This window comes from Balaenoptera acutorostrata, chromosome 14 (assembly GCF_949987535.1).
Source record: "Balaenoptera acutorostrata chromosome 14, mBalAcu1.1, whole genome shotgun sequence".
NCBI classification, from domain to species: domain Eukaryota; kingdom Metazoa; phylum Chordata; class Mammalia; order Artiodactyla; family Balaenopteridae; genus Balaenoptera; species Balaenoptera acutorostrata.
In genome coordinates, this window is record NC_080077.1 from 31,166,585 (window position 1) to 31,180,927 (window position 14,343).

The 14,343-nt window shown below is 40.5% G+C and overlaps 1 protein-coding gene across 1 annotated transcript in view; it reads left to right on the forward strand.

Annotated features, from left to right (window-relative positions):
* The first annotated feature begins 8,872 nt into the window (after window positions 1-8,872).
* STX7 (syntaxin 7) overlaps window positions 8,873-14,343 on the forward strand; it is a 46,535-nt gene continuing 41,064 nt past the window's right edge. Inside the window, exons 1-2 of the mRNA XM_007190872.3 lie at window positions 8,873-8,991; window positions 14,030-14,180. Coding sequence (XP_007190934.1) covers window positions 14,096-14,180 — 85 coding nt within the window. The 5' untranslated portion in view covers window positions 8,873-8,991; window positions 14,030-14,095. The remainder of the gene's footprint in view (window positions 8,992-14,029; window positions 14,181-14,343) is intronic.

Here is a 14,343-nt window from a genome sequence, read left to right on the forward strand (position 1 = left end):
CACATAAACATAAAAATTAACTCAGTATGTATTGTAGACCTAAATGTAAAGGGTGAAACTATAAAACTTTAAGAAAAAAATATAGGAGAAAATCTGTGTAACTCTGGGTTTGCTAATGAAAAGATTCAACACCAAAAGCAGGATCCACAAAAAGAAAAATTCGGCAAATTGGACTTTATCAAAATTAAAAATTTTGCTCTGTGAAAGATGCTGTAAGGAAAATAAAAAAGACAAACTACAAAATGGGAGAAACATTTGCAAATGACATATTTGATCAAGAACATATAAAGAACTCTTAAAACTCTACAACAGGGAGATAATCTAATGAAAAACTGGGCAAAAGATTTGAACAGACACTTCAGTAAAAAAGACATATGAATATTAAATAGGCCTATAAAAATATGTCCAGCATCATTAAGAAAATGAAGTTAAAACCACAGTGAGATGCCTCTACACACCTATTAGAATAGATAAAATTAAAAGAGAAAATCTAACACTACCAAATGTTGACAAGGAACTAGAGCTACAGAAATCCTCATTCACTGCTGGTGGGAATGCAAAATGATACAGCCACTTTGGAAAACAATTTGCATTTTCTTATAAAACTAAACATATATGACCCAACACTTCCACTTCTAGATATTTACTTAAGTGAATTGAAAACTTATACTTGTATCAAAACCTGCATGCAAATATTTATAGAAGTTTTAATCATAATAGCCAAAAATTGGAAACAACCGATAGGTGAAAGGCTAAAGGGCATTACATCCTGACAACGGAATAATACTCAGCCATAGGAAAGACAAACTATTGATTCATAGAACAATGTGGATGTATCTTAAATGCATGCTGCTAAATGAAAGAAGTCAAACCCAAAAGGTTACTCATTGCATGATTCAATTTTTATACCTTTCTGGAAAAGGCAAAAAGCTATAGGGAGAGAAAACATAAGTGGTTGTCAAGGGTTGGGGGACAAATTGACTAAAAGTTACTGCAAAAGGGAACTTTTAGGGAGATTAAACTGCTCTGTATGGTATTGGGGTGATGGATACATGACTCCAGGCATTTGTCAAAAATCTATAGAGATATATACCAAAGAGTGAAATTTACTTAAATTAAAAAAAAAAAATCAACCCGTATGTTTGGTGAGATCCAGATGGAATACAGGCACATAACAAATGAACCAAAGTGCAATACAAACATATACATTCACTGAAGGGAGTGAGGAAAAAGAGCTGATCTTGGCAATTTTGGAAAACATTGTTTTGACTCGGTACCGTAAGGCTAAAGGCAAAAAGAATTGTCCTTACACACTGTTCTCAAGTTTTTCTCTCACAGGAGTATGAGTTAGCAGCTCTGAAACTACCTTAGATTATACAAATAAGTAATTGATGACAGATACTGGGGCTGTGTTCCTCACTGTCAGAAGAGGAAGTTAACAATAAGGAAGCAGGGCTTCCCTGGTGGCGCAGTGGTTGAGAATCCGCCTGCCAATGCAGGGGACACGGGTTCAATCCCTGGTCTGGGAAGATCCCACATGCCACGGAGCAACTAAGCCCATGTGCCACAACTACTGAGCCCGTACGCCTAGAGCCCGTGCACTGCAGCAAGAGAAGCCACCACAATGAGAAGCTCACAAGCAGCAACGAAGACCCAACAACAGCCAAAAATAAATAAATAAAATAAATAAATTTATATATTAAAAAAACAACAATAAGGAAGCAGAGAAGGCTAGAATGAACCCTGTGATGCTGGATGAGAGTTGGAAATAACTGTATGAACTCATGCTTATTTATATATATTCAATAAAGTCAGATAAACTTATAGATACATGTGTATACATGAGTTAATACACAGACATTTATTTCCTAGTCCTGTCCACTGAGAGGGCACAGAAGCAATGACACCCCAGTAGCAATAAGAAGGCTAGTGCCCAGATCTTGGTTTCTAAATACTATTTTCTGGTAAAAGGAACAATGACTCCACACCTAAATGACTGACTTTAGAGCTGGAACAAGGAAGATACAAGATAAGCCTGGAGCATCTTGTTACACTAACAAGTAAGGAAGTGCTAGGGGAAAAAAAAAAAAGGGGGCCTGTCAAAAGGACACAGGAACCAACCTGAAAAAACCTGAAATGGTGGAGAGGTAACTTAATTATAACCTAAAGAACAAAATAAAAATCCATAAATTCATAGTGATATAAATAAATGATTGAAGAAATAAATAAATTTGGGAGAAGTGACAAATATTCCTCATAGAAGAATTGAAGGAAATAAAAAATCACCTTTAGAACACAATAGTAATAACTGCGGTAGGCAGTATGGCAATACCAGAAGAGAATACACGAAGGCAAAATTGAGGTTCAAAAGTGTAAAGAGCTAGATGAAACATTCACGGTCAGGATCTTTCTTTAGAAAAAGAAGGCAAAATTACAAAAACAAAATTAGTTATGTACATGAAGTTGAGAAAAGCAATCACAGCAGTTTCTTAGTTTCTGCCTAAGAAACTAGGTAGAGTGGAGTCTGAGAATTTTTCTTATTATCAAGCATCTGATGTGAGAGGTACTTTCTATAACTATCCACTTGAAAATTTTTTCTTTCCATAATAATAACTGTGGCCTCTGATGGTTTAGCCTCAAAGGATCTCTGTGCAAATATTTATTAGCTCTTGTGGTAGTTTCAACATATGTTCATAAATTTTTAATATTCCTCCCTTCTGGAGGTAGAACTCAATTCTCCTCCTCTTGATTGTGGACTGGACTTTGTGATTCTCTTCTAATGGGTATAGCATAGAAATGGAAAAATAGTAACTCAAAGACATCACCTTAACCAAGGTGTGAAGATTAACATCACCAGAAGACAGATCATTCTGATATCCTGTATCCTCTGAAATGATATGTTGAGAACACTTCACCTTCCTGGTATTCTTTTCAAAAATCTATAACTCTGTCTAATTGTGAAAACATCAGACAAACCTGAATTGAGGGACATTCTAACAAAATGCCTAACCAGTACTCTTAAAGTGTCAAGTTCATGACAAAAAAGGAAAGACAGAAAACTGTCACAGATTGGAGGAGACAAAGGAAACATGCTATGTAAATACAATGTGGGATTGGATCTTGGAATAGAAAATGGACATCAGTGGAAAACTAGGGAAATCCAAATCAATAGTTTAATTGAAACGACTATGCCAATGTTAATTTTTTAGCTTTGACAAATGCACCATGGTTATGTAAGATGTTAACACTGGGAGAATCTGCGTGAGGTGTATATGGGAACTCTGTACTATTTTTGCAACTCTTCAGTAAGTCTACAATTATTCTAAATTGGAGTTTACTTTAAAAATGAGGAGGAAGAAAGCGCATTCTAGTTAAAGGCAACTGCTAGAGCAAAGCACAGAAATAAGGGAACCCCTGGTGTGGGTTTGGAGAGCTGGTGGGAAGGAAGTGGGAGCAGAAAGATGGACAAGTTCTTTAAGCTAGCATATTCCAAAGCATAAATTTTGGTGCAGGGAAAGGCAGAATCCAGATCACATAGGTCCTTTTACATAAGGTGACCATATAATGTATCATCTGAATTGGGACACTTTTGAGAAGGAAAGGGAGTGCTCAGAGACAGAAGGCTAGAAAAACCAGCCTAAACGGGGGCTGTCCTGGGCAAACTGGATGTATGACCACCCTATTTATATGCCATGATAAGGGGCTTGGATTTGATTTTCAGGGCAATGTTTTCCATAATAGATACCATGTAGATCTCTATAGCCACTAAGTATAAAAAAAAGTTCTATGGTCAAATACATTCAGAAAATACTGGGTTAAAGAAAGTTATACTTGTTTCTTTACCGAACCACTTCTCAGAGCATTTAATTTATAAACATGCATCTTGAATCTTCAGGAAGGCATCATAATAAGATTTCCAGACATTTCTCCATAGATGCCCTTCTATGATTCCTCCCCCCAGTCTACACAACCTTTCACCCCTGACCAGCCCCAGCACTTTTATTTTTAAGAAGTACATTTGGGGGCATGTGGCAATCATGGTGATGGCATGAAGCCTGGAGTGATGTTTTCAGATTTGCGCTTCAAATACTCAGTGGTGGCTTTGAAGATAATGACGTTGAGTAGAACTGGAGGTACAGATGCCAATGAGGAAGGTATTGTAGTGGACTGGGACACGGAGAGAAGAGGGCACACGACGATAATATGTAGGAGGTAAAATTAGAGATGAACATACCAATCGTCATGCTATGATGGTCCATGTAAGATTTCTGTGGGATTCCTACTAGCTCTATGTTTAAAAGTGAGAGCAAAATCTGCTCTGTGCTTCGCATATAACTAGGGACAGAGTGGTCTTAGAAAACAAGCAGACTGCAGAGGGAGATGAGAGGTGCTTAAAAACAAGCACAATGGAACAAACTCTAGTTTATTAGATATTAATTTAAGTTGACTTTTTTTTGAGGCGGGGTGCCACGCTGCTCAATATGTGGAATTTTAGCACATGGGATCTTAGTTCCCCAACCAGGGATCAAACCCGTGGCCCCCTGCAGTGGAAGCGTGGAGTCTTAACCACTGGACCGCCAGGGAAGTTCCTAAACTGCCTTTTAATCTAGCACAGATTTCTTAAAACAGCTGTGGTTTTCCCCTACATTATAATCAAAAACAAACTTTCACAGGTACACTTGTACCTCTCATTTATCAATAAATTCCTTGCCTTTTTGTATTTTCCTTTTTGTGTCTTTTACTTCTCTGGCTGTCTCACAAGATCACATGGTGGGCCTTTAAAAAAATATTTTAGTTCAGGGGCTATTATGTGAACAGGCAATTGTCTCCTATTTGCTAGAATTGCTATTCCAAACACTGGAGATACAGCAGTGAAGAGTTCCCTAGCCTACATGGTAGAGGTTATTTAGGTGGTATTTATATTAATAAGGACACAAGTATGCAGATAACAATTCCCACTCAAAGACTTACTTCTGATTGCCCTTCGAATTCTTTCCAAGAAGACCCAAATTCCCAAAATTACTAGCTCTGAAAAATCCAAATCACAAGCCTTCAGACATAGGGAATTCTTGCAAGTATAAAGGATTTGTTTGGGGAGAAGTGAAATGATCACCTGTTAAATTGGCAGAATTTTTGATCCCTGCTGTGTTCAAGGCACCTGGCTAAGTTTCACTATGAAGCAGGCTGATGCTCAGGTGGGATACCATAAATATCAGGAACTCTTCTGGAATTCATATATCCTCTGTACCTCTAAATTTTGCAGGGCTACCTAAACTATACCTATTTTTTTTCACTTGAATACAAAGGAGTGAAATCTTATTCCTAGTTTTCAAAAGACCTGGAAGAAATCCACTCATATTTTGAAACATGAGAAATTGGAAGGAGCCCAGGAGGAGGATTCAGACAGCTGAGCTTTGGTCCTCATTCAGTCAGTAACTAGCAGGGTGACCTGAAGAGACCACCAAGCCTCCAGTTCTTCAACAGTGCTTTGTGATGTCCCCTCTCACAGCCCAGGGTTCTATCAAACATGATAGGATGTTTGGAAAGTGCAGCAGACACTACATAAATGTAAATTCTTTGCATGATAGTTCCTTGAATGACTGAAATGCCTCTTCCGAAATTTACCAACCACTTCCTAATTTCCAACTCCAATGCACAACTTTCGGTTCTTAATTTACTTGAACTTTCTGTGACATGTGCTATCATAGACCATTCCCTCTTTTTTGAAATATTTTCCTTCATTCTCTACTACACCTTTTCCTGGTTTACTTCCTATCTCTCTGATTACTCCTTTTCAGGGTTTTTCTTCCTCTGCCCTCCCTTAAACACAGAAAGTCCACAACATCCCATCCTTAGAGTTAGTGAGCTAATCTCTTCCCGTAGCTCCAACCAGAACCCCATCCAGAACTCCAGATCACATTCTCAAGTACCTGTAGGACACTGGACATCTCAAACTGAGTCTCACTTCCCCAGAATCTTCAACACAACACGTCCCAAGCTAAACTTACTGTCACTTTGCTCCCTCATTTCACCACCTCCATCCTCAAACTGCAATTGCTTTATCAGCAATCTTAGATCTCAGCTACATCATGTTCTGCTCAGTTTTGTGTCTTAAAAAGAGGAGTCATCTCTTTCACTCTCTATATCTAATTGATTTCCAAGTCTTCTTAAATATTTGCCTTCTTAAGTATTTGCCTTACTACAGTCCTTCAATATCTCTGATATTGGGGAGATTCTTTTTATTTATTTATTTATTTATTTATTTATTTATGACTGTGTTGGGTCTTCGTTTCTGTGTGAGGGCTTTCTCTAGTTGTGGCAAGTGGGGACCACTCTTCATCACGGTGCGCGGGCCTCTCACTGTCGCGGCCTCTCTTGTTGCGGAGCACAGGCTCCAGACGCGCAGGCTCAGTAACTGTGGCTCACGGGCCCAGTTGCTCGGTGGCATGTGGGATCTTCCCAGACCAGGGCTCGAACGCGTGTCCCCTGCATTGGCAGGCAGATTCTCAACCACTGCGCCACCAGGGAAGCCCGGGGAGATTCTTAATTGGGGGATGCTACCATTGCAGCAGCCTCCTACGTGGTCAAAACTCTCTCTCTCACTTTTATTTCCCTTTATTTTCCCCCATTCTCCAAAGGTTTCTTCAGAGCATGGAATTATGAGCACATCACACCTTTGTTTTCATAGTTTAACTCCTATTAGATATTCATTTAACATGATATAGAGGCTTTACGTTATATAAACGCCACTTGACTTTCTAGTCTCACGCCCCTCCATTCCACCCACTCTGCTTTAGTCTAATGAAAATTATAAGAGATCCCGGAGAGTTTGCACTTGCCTGTGATTTTATGAAGTTTTATGTGTTCTTCCTTTTGGCTGGAATGTCCTTTCCCATCTTGTCTTCCCAGTGAAGTCTTACACATTTTTCAGGATTCTATTAACACTTCCCTTTTGGAATGGTCCCTGACTCCACAGTAAGTCGTCCTCATCTCTGGGCTCCCTCTGTGCTGTGTACAAATCTTTATCACAGCATCTCTTGCAGTGTTCTGGGAAGGCTCTCACTCCTTGAGCAACCTGAGGGAAAATACTGTATCCTACTCATCTTGATATCTGCAGTGCCTGCCACAGTCCCTGGCCCATGGCAGATTCCCAATGAACATGTGCTGAGTGAATTATATGGTGGGAAGAAATCAAGGTTCTGAATTAGGTCATCTGGATCTGTGCTTCTCATAAATATTTGTGTGATTTTTTTTTTTTTTAACTTTTGGGTTTATTTATTTATTTATTTATTTATTTATGGCTGTGTTGGGTCTTCGTTTCTGTGCGAGGGCTTTCTCTAGTTGCAGCAAGTAGGGGCCACTCTTCAACACAGTGTGTGGGCCTCTCATCATCACGGCCTCTCTTGTTGCGGAGCACAGGCTCCAGACGCGCAGGCTCGGTAGTTGTGGCTCACGGGCCCAGTTGCTCCGCGGCATGTGGGATCCTCCCAGACCAGGGCTCGAACCCGTGTTCCCTGCATTGGCAGGCAGATTCTCAACCACTGCGCCACCAGGGAAGCCCTATTTGTGTGATTTGGATGACATTTCTTTGGGTTTCAGATTTTTTCATCTGTGAAATGAGGAATTAGAGGTAGCTTTTCTGGTAGGCTTTCTCCAGCTTTAATACTCTATGGCTGAAACTATTGCCTATTACAAAGGCTGAAATACGTATTTTATTTGATCACAGAATGTTTTATAAAAACTTATGGATACTGAAAAAAAGATTTTTCACATAAAAATTAGAATTTACACTGTATCTTGACAAAACATAACTTGATTACATTGGGCCAATATTCCTAAAAGTCTACAATCGGCTCTAGCTGAATCATGCTGCCCCTTTCGATGGGGTGTGTGCCTTCTGTTTGGCCAGCCTGCCCATCTCTCTCTTGCCCCCTCTTCACAGAGGCAGAGTATAAGTTGCTGCTTATTAACACACTTATACCACAGTTTTCTTCTGGAAAAAACGAGAAACAGAAAAATTTTCTTGTTCCCATTTCTCTCTTAAAAATAGAAGAAAAAAAAAAAAGCAGAAAAATGAAAAATAAACGGAGAGCCTCTTATGTTTCTTATCGTTGGTTGACCTCACTCACTTATGCACATATGTATGTGTAATTCCAAACAACCTAGAATTTGCTCACGTGGTACCAATCCAAAATATTCTGGTTTTAGTTTTTTTTCCACCTTAGTCCATCTGGACTTTTGATGTCCTGATGATCCTTTCAGAAAATATTATTGCCTTAATACAAAGGCCTAATTAATTAATTTGTTCTTTCTCTCACCTGAAGCATCTGATGCTTTTTATCTAACAATTACTTTATGTTTGAATATTTATCATGAGAACATTCTCTGCTCTTTTTAAATCCTGTTGAAACTACTTCCTGCCCTTCAAGGATGCTTCGAACGACTTGAATGTGCTACGAAAACTTGGTTACTAAGTGAGCACAGGGAAATGACTCCACTCATTGTTCCTGCTAGAACTGCGTATTTGCGTTCGCATTTTTTAATGGACTTGCGAATATGTTCTACTGCGGTTAAGGGTTAGGAAACAAGACATGCGTGAGTTGATGGGGCGGGCTGAAAACACGAGTCTACGGAGGCCGACATCACCTGATAAAGAAAACAGCTGCTCTCCATTCCCTCCTCTTGTTTTTTACACGCAGGATAAGGCGTTCACCATCTGCACGTCAGGCCTCAAAAAGTACCTCCCTTGCAGTTTTGCTGGAACCCCTATTCCTTAGCTTAGAACCAGAGGGGGCGGGAAAGGGCCGCTGTCACTCAACCCCGCTGGCCAATAAGAGGAGGGCTATCCCCGCCTCCTTCCCAGGGAGGGATTGAGAGCATGCGCAGTGGGCGTTCCAGCGCCGCCATCCATCAGCTGAGGCTCGTAGCTGGCGACTCTGGGGCCCTTGGGTGGCCGGGGCCGAAGAAGGAGAAGGAAGCGCGGAGGTCGGGGTAAGAGGAGTCTCTGGAGGGGGTGTCCCTGGCTGGGCGCCCTGAAAGCGCGTGTCCCCGTGGCTGTCGCGCCACCTTGTTTGAGCGCGTTGTCAGGTGGCCGCCGCCCTGCGCTTAGCTGCAGGCTTTCGGGAGTCGGAGGGCCGGCGCTGCCTCAGCGCCGGGAGCGCCCTCCTCCCCACGCCCCCCGGGCCGGCGCGGGTGCGCGGTGCGGTCCGGCTGGTGCCGCCGGCCCAGTCAGCCCGGCCCGCCCTGCGCCGGCTGCGCCGCAGCCTCGCCGCCTCCCCCGGCCGCCCCGGCCGCGCTCGCTCAGGCGCACCGGCGGGCTGAGCGCTCCGGGGCGGGGCTGGAGCCCGAGCCGCTCCGGCCCAGCTCAGGAAAACAGCTTCTGCCTCAGGCTGGGCACGAATTGACCTCTTCCTCTTTTTAACGCACGGATTTAGAAAACGCGCTTTAAAGTTCTCCTCCCGAATATAGAAGAACTGAAGATATATATTTCTATAGTAGAGGAACCGTACACGTTTATTCGGAGGCTCATCGTAGTTGGTTTTGTTTGGCCTGGAGACTTTGACACACTACCTTTCTTTGATCTTTTCAGTACCTGTCCTTAGTTGGTTTGCATAAAGCCCTTTATAGATACATAAAATATTCCAAGATGCCTCCCCACCTCACCCCATCCCTCTTGTTTTTTAGGTTGTTACTTTCTTTAAATTCAGACAAAAAGAAAAAAAAAATGCCTTTCCCATCAAATGCTGTATTTTTTTTTTACTCTCAAGTTTCTTACATTTGCTTGGTTCTTAGAGACATACATTAATTTTTGTTTAATTCAGATCAACAGATTCTGACCATAATTATATATAATTTAAAGCTTGCTCGGGTTCTGGAAGAAAAGGAAATGATTATGAAATGCTGTGCTGTTTAGTAATATTGGGGGTGGACGTTTCTTCTGGGGCTGGCCTGGTCATCCCCCTAGGGCAGAGACTGATAGTAGTGTTCAGCTGTGTCTTGTGATGTGGACAGGCCTATGCTTTGCAGGCCACTTTGAGAAGGTTGTCTCAGACTTGTGACTAGTTAAGAATTATGCTCTAGTTTCAGAGTTAATATTGATACCATGTGAGCTCATTAACATCTACATTTTTCTTCAGATATTTTACTTCTGCTGCTCCCCATTTCAAAGTCAATCTTAATTTTGGTTATGATCTCAAACTTGAGCCAGGTGCTGCTGGGTGAGAAATTGTATAAAACACTTGCAATAAGTCTGAATAAGATTTGCCATAATTCTATTTAATTTGAAAGTTTAGTGTGTTTGAAAGGGTGAAAAATAATTCTCGGTATTGTGGACTAAACCCAAATGGTATGATAGTTTAATGGATGGAGGAGCTGAGCTAATGAATGCAGTTAATGTAGTTATGTAGAGAATGCTCACGTCTGTTAGGAGAGTGATCACCGTCACATTTGTGGAACATCTTCTATGTCCCCGGCACTGTGGATTCTACAAGAAGATAGCCTTAGATTAATCTCCAAAATATATAAACAGCTCATGAAGCTCAATATTAAAAAAACAAACAACCCAATCCAAAAATGGGCAGAAGACCTAAATAGACCTTTCTCCGAAGAAGACATACAGTTGGCCAAGAGGCACATGAAAAGCTGCTCAGCAGTACTAATCATTAGAGAGATGCAAATCAAAACTACAATGAGGTATTACCTCTCACCGGTTAGAATGGGCATCGTGAGAAAATCTACAAACAGTAAATGCTGGAGAGGGTGTGGAGAAAAGGGAACCCTCTTGCACTGTTGGTGGGAATGTAAATTGATACAGTCACTATGGAGAACAGTATGGAGGTTCCTTAAAAAATTAAAAATAGAATTATCATATGACCCAGCAATCCCACTACTGGGCATACATCCAGAGAAAACCATAATTCAAAAGACACATGCACCCCAATGTTCATTGCAGCACTGTTTACAATAGCCAGGTCATGGAAGCAACCTAAATGCCCATTGACACACGAATGGATAAAGAAGATGTGGTGCAGATATACAATGGAATATTACTCAGCCATAAAAAGGAACGAAATTGGGTTATTTGTAGAGATGTGGATGGACTTAGAGACTGTCATACAGAGTGAAGTAAGTCAGAGAAAAACAAATATCGTATATTAACATGTATATGTGGAGTCTAGAAAAATGGTACAGGTGAACTGGTTTGCAAGGCAGAAATGGAGACACAGATATAGAGGACAAATGTATGGACACCAAGGAGGAAAGCAGGGGTGGTGATGGTGGTGGTGGATTGGAATTGGAAGATTGGGATTGACATATATACACTAATATGTATAAAATAGATAACTAATAAGAACCTGCTGTATAAAAAAAAATAAAACATTCAAAAAAAAAAAGAAGCCTTGTCTCTCTCATGTTTATGTTCCAGAGATAGGGATAGATAATAAATGATATACTAACTAGATCATTTTCAATGGTGATTAGTACTATGATGCAGTAGGTTAGATCAGCAGAGTGACAGAGTGGTGACTTCTCACTTCAAATCAAAGTGAATATGGAATGCGTCTCTAGCACGTGAGGAGACTTTGCTGGGGAAGAGGAGCAAGTCACGTGGAGATCATGGGAAGAGCCCTTCAGGGAGAGGAAATGGTACCAAGCAATAGTCCAAGGCAGCGATAAGCCTGGGACATCCTGGATCTGAAAGAAGGCCCTGGAGTTCACTGTCTTAGAAATGGTAATATTTACCCTCAGACTGGGTGTGTGTTCTTAAGAAATAGGTACATTTATTCACTCTACAAATATTTATTAAGCACCTATTGTATATCCAGATACTGAGAGTAGAGCAGTCCACAAAATAGACCAAAAAAAAACTGAAAACAAAAAACCTGCCCTTCAGGGAACTTATCATTTTGGAGCACAGGGTGGAGGGAAGTCCTGTGCTTTATGCTGGTGCTCAAGAAAGTGAAACTGACTATTTCTGTTGCTTTATCCACACAGGATTTATAGAGCATGAGATTTATGTTAATGGGAATCTTAAGGATTCTACACTGTGTCCAGTAGTTAACTAGGGGTAATGTTTGACACTCAAGATTTCTTTTTAAAATTCCCTTTGTTCTTTGATCTGTGCTCTTTAGAAACAGTCTTGAGAAGATTCTCAGTATGAGTATTGCACCTTGATCCTCTCTTCCCGTCTTTCTCTTTATAGTGTTTATATATTCTCATAGCAAGCTAATTATTGAGATTTTTGGTGAGCACTGTTCAATAGAACTTTCTGCTGTGATGGAAATGTTCCATACGTGAGCTATCCAAGCCAGTGGCCACACATGTGATATCTGAACACTTGATAGTGCAGGTATAGATAATGAGTTACTGTTATTCTGAGCAATACAACTAGGAATTCTGAATGGGCTTTCAAAAGTATACAGCAAAAGTACTTTAGTGCATCTTAGCTCTGGGCTAGGTGCTGGAGACTGATGTGGATAGCAGACATCAGAATAACTTGGTTGATGTAGCCTGTGTGCAGAGATCGTACACTGCTAAGTCAGTTTATAGTTAGCTGTCTATTTATCTGTTTATATACATATATTTTAAAGTATAGTCAGTTATTTGGATCCTTTATTTTTCATATCTCATCATCAGGAGAGCCAACCACTGTTGTCTTTTAGATATCACTGTTAGCAGAATAAGAGAGAAGAGGTGTAAGCTATTCGACAGTGTTACCTTGATCCATGCATGTAGTTATCCCAAGCCTATTTCCTCATCTTCCTTGTGGGTTTAGCGAAACTTCATACAGGGTCTGCAGAAAGGTGATAAATTTGGTTTTTCTAAATTGAGTGGGCTCACCTGTCCTTAGTTTTGTTATACAGGGAAGCAACAATATGGTTTTGTGTTTTCAAAACATAGACTCTAAGATTTAGTTTCAAATTTTAGCTCTTTTCTTACATTAAACATGTTGCTTATTCTCATTATGCTTCAGTTTCTTCATTTGAAAAATCATAATTATTGTTGTACCTACCTCATAAGCTTGGTGGAAGAATCAACTAAGAAAATACATGTGAAAGTCCTAAACACAATGCTTAGGAAATAATAAGTTAGCTATAGTTAATCTTGTTGAATTTTTCTTTCTCTTCCATCATTCACAATTTCTTTTCATTCTTCATTCAGCACTAAGCTGAGGGACTCACCATTGCACCCCTTCTCTAAGGAAATGCCAACCAGTCCAACAGTGGCAGCTCTTTGGATGAATGAAGCTTAGTTAGCTCACCAGCAGGAACTTTCTCAGATTTAGGCGCTTGAGTAAAGGGATGAGGAAAACTGGTAGTTTGTAGCTGATTGGTTGATTCTCTAAAGGGGGGAAAAGGAGACCATAAAAGAAAACAGGAGAAGACTTAGACCAGACTTGTTGAGTTTTGAGGGTTGAGGGAAATGCTACAATACTAAGTGGCAATCAACAGGACTGATTATACTCCCTCTTTGGGGGAGAGAGCAGGCCTCAGCTAATCGTGTGGTTGTGTGGTCCTGATGCAAGTGATCTGATCTGTTGATGCTGGTCCTGTAGATGCAAGAGTGGATCTTTACCTTTCTTCTGTTTAGAGTGGGAAAGTTCTTGGTCCCTGGATGTGCAGTATCTTATTTGGATCCTGGCAGCAGGCCCAAATGCTAAGTGTCTTCCCCAAAGTAGAGATTTCCTGTTGCCAGTTCCACTGGCAGCTAAAAAGGCAGTTGGCGAGTTCCTATAGCTTCAAAGGCATATAGACACTAAAGAGAGTTAAGAGTGTGACTCGGAGACGTGGATGTGAGACTCATTTGTGTGCAGGTGTATTTGTGTATGTAGATGGAAGAGCACCCCTAAGAGAGTACATAAATAAGAAAGAGGAATACTTCCTCATACAGTGTGTTTGTGTGAGCTAGATTTCAACCCTAGTAGGATCATCAAATTTGTACTTGTAACCTCCCAGATCGACAATTTGGAAAGTGTAAGCCAGTAACTTTAAAAATGCAATTATGTGACTTTTCTTTTTATGTTATTTAGGTGACTGCTTAGAAAACTGCACAGCCCACCAACAGCTCATGAAATTAGGGAACAAGCAAATCAACTATGTCTTACACTCCAGGAATTGGTGGTGACCCCGCCCAGCTGGCCCAGCTTATTTCTTCCAACATCCAGAAGATCACACAATGTTGTGAGTTGAGTTTTTAAATTGACTTCATTGTTTGTTTTCAGTTCTTCTTTGAAACTTGGTGGAGATTCAAAAAAGGACAATTAGTGTTCCTCCAAGAGCAGAATTTAAAAGGCTAGACCTCTTTAGAGTAAAGATAAGGAGTAATTATATTAGAAGAGATAAC